Source organism: Hordeum vulgare, chromosome 5H (assembly GCF_904849725.1).
Source record: "Hordeum vulgare subsp. vulgare chromosome 5H, MorexV3_pseudomolecules_assembly, whole genome shotgun sequence".
Classification (NCBI taxonomy): Eukaryota; Viridiplantae; Streptophyta; class Magnoliopsida; order Poales; family Poaceae; genus Hordeum; species Hordeum vulgare.
Window position 1 is genome coordinate 563207997 of NC_058522.1, and position 1778 is coordinate 563209774.

Genomic DNA, 1778 nt, shown 5'->3' on the forward strand with positions numbered 1-1778 from the left:
CATCTTGAATCATCAGTGCGGCTGCGCTCCATTGCAAGGTCAAATAAGCTTTGCAGGACAAATGCAAGCCGATCACATGCAGTTTCAGTAAGAGGAGCAAGCCATGATCGTGCAGTCGCGCGTGCTATCTCAGCAACTGCCTCAGTCATCCCACTGCTTCCACCTCTTCCAGCATGGGCAAGTAATATGTTCGCAATACCCACGCTAATCAGCCGCTCGCACGCGTTTACCAGGAGCAGCAGACTCGATCCGTGAGGGGAACGAAGGGGGGGGGGGAAACCCTAGAAGAGGTGAAGCGCGTCACGCACCTGGAAGCGGCAGCGGGGATCGAGGGCGGTGGGGTCGTGGACCATCTGGAGGACAAGGGGGCGGCGGGTGCCCATCTCGACCCGCAGCGGCGCCCGAAGCAGGTCGGCCACCCAAGCCGTCGCCTCGGGCTCGGCCGCGCCGTCCTCCCCTGCCACCTCGGCGACCTCGGCGACGAGGTGCGTGAGCAGGGACACCTTGCGCGCGAGGTGGAGGCAGTCGGCCCGCAGCGGCTCCGCGGCGGCGGCCAGGTCGGCGGCGCCCACGACCGCGATCTCCCGCACAATCTCCGCGGCCGCCCCGGCCGTCGCCGCCATCACGCCGCCCCGAGTCAGGACTCCGCGCGGAGGACGGGAAGGGGGGCGGCGGGGAAGAGGAGGGGGAGGGGGCATGCCAATCTCCAATGTCAACGTCGCCCGTGATCCTGGTGGCTGGATGGTCCCGTGATTACAGGGACGTTGCTGGGCATGTTCTCCTCTTTTTTTTTCTTGCATGATTGGAAGTTTCGTTGGTGGAGTATGTTCAGCCAATTGTAATTGCTAAGTACACCCAGCAGACAGTGGATTAACGAGGGCTGTTAGATTAAGATCTGTGGGATTAATCGTGGGGTGCTGATTGGTTGTGTTTTTTGGTGGGGCGTTTGATGGGGTGTCTGTAGTGCAATTCTTGTTCGATTGTTTAATAGTAGTATAGAAAACTTCCAGGGTGTTGTGTTGATTTTGGCCACGTGTGTGAAACCACCTTCCACACAGGCATGGGAAATTGATACATCTACTTTTGCGGAAGAATAAGGGATTGGAAATGGATTTTTCACATCACAAAGCTTAAGCGCATATTTTTGTTACAACATATACATACATATACATGAGAAATCGATTGATCTACTTGTGATGTCGAATAAAGGATCAAAAGTAGATTTTCCATGTCACAAAGGTGTAAGCACATACTCCTCATGTAAAATAATATATAATTGTTTAGATCGCTATTTAGTGATGTAAAAACGTCTTATATTAATTTATAGAAGTAGTACTTTGTTACAACACATAAAACCACACATGAGTGTCTATTGAACTCCCACGTTAGCCTCCAGGGAGGAGATGATAGATCCATGAACTTTCTTGATGTGTGTTTTGTAATTATACTCGATCGGGGAGGATAATCCATGAACTTTCTTGATATGCGATTTTGTAACGCGATTCGGCTGGGGAGGATAGATCCATGAACTTTTTCGATATGCGATTTTGTAACTGGATTCAGCCGGGAAGGAGATCCACAAACTTGCTTGGTTTGTGATCTTGTAACTCGATTTGGTCGCGGCGGATAGATCCATGGGCTTGCTTGATTTGTGATCTTGTCTGATTCGGACGGGGAGGACAGATCCACGAACTTGCTTGATTTGTGATCTTTTTTGGTTTCGATCAGGGTTGTACTACGTAGTCCTTTGTTGGTCATGGCATTCATGTAGACGTTAC

At 51.3% G+C, this 1778-nt stretch overlaps 1 protein-coding gene across 1 annotated transcript; it reads right to left on the reverse strand.

Moving 5' to 3' along the window:
* Positions 1-281: 281 nt before the first annotated feature.
* On the reverse strand, positions 282-623 carry LOC123397319. The gene has a single exon (XM_045091914.1). The coding sequence runs from the start codon at positions 621-623 to the stop codon at positions 282-284; it is 342 nt and encodes a 113-aa protein (XP_044947849.1).
* Between the last annotated feature and the right edge of the window lie 1155 nt (positions 624-1778).

What these genes read in the sequence shown, in the direction of transcription:
- LOC123397319 (XM_045091914.1), bottom strand. Translation starts at nt 623, where the DNA reads ATGGCGGCGACGGCCGGGGCGGCCGCGGAGATTGTGCGGGAGATCGCG.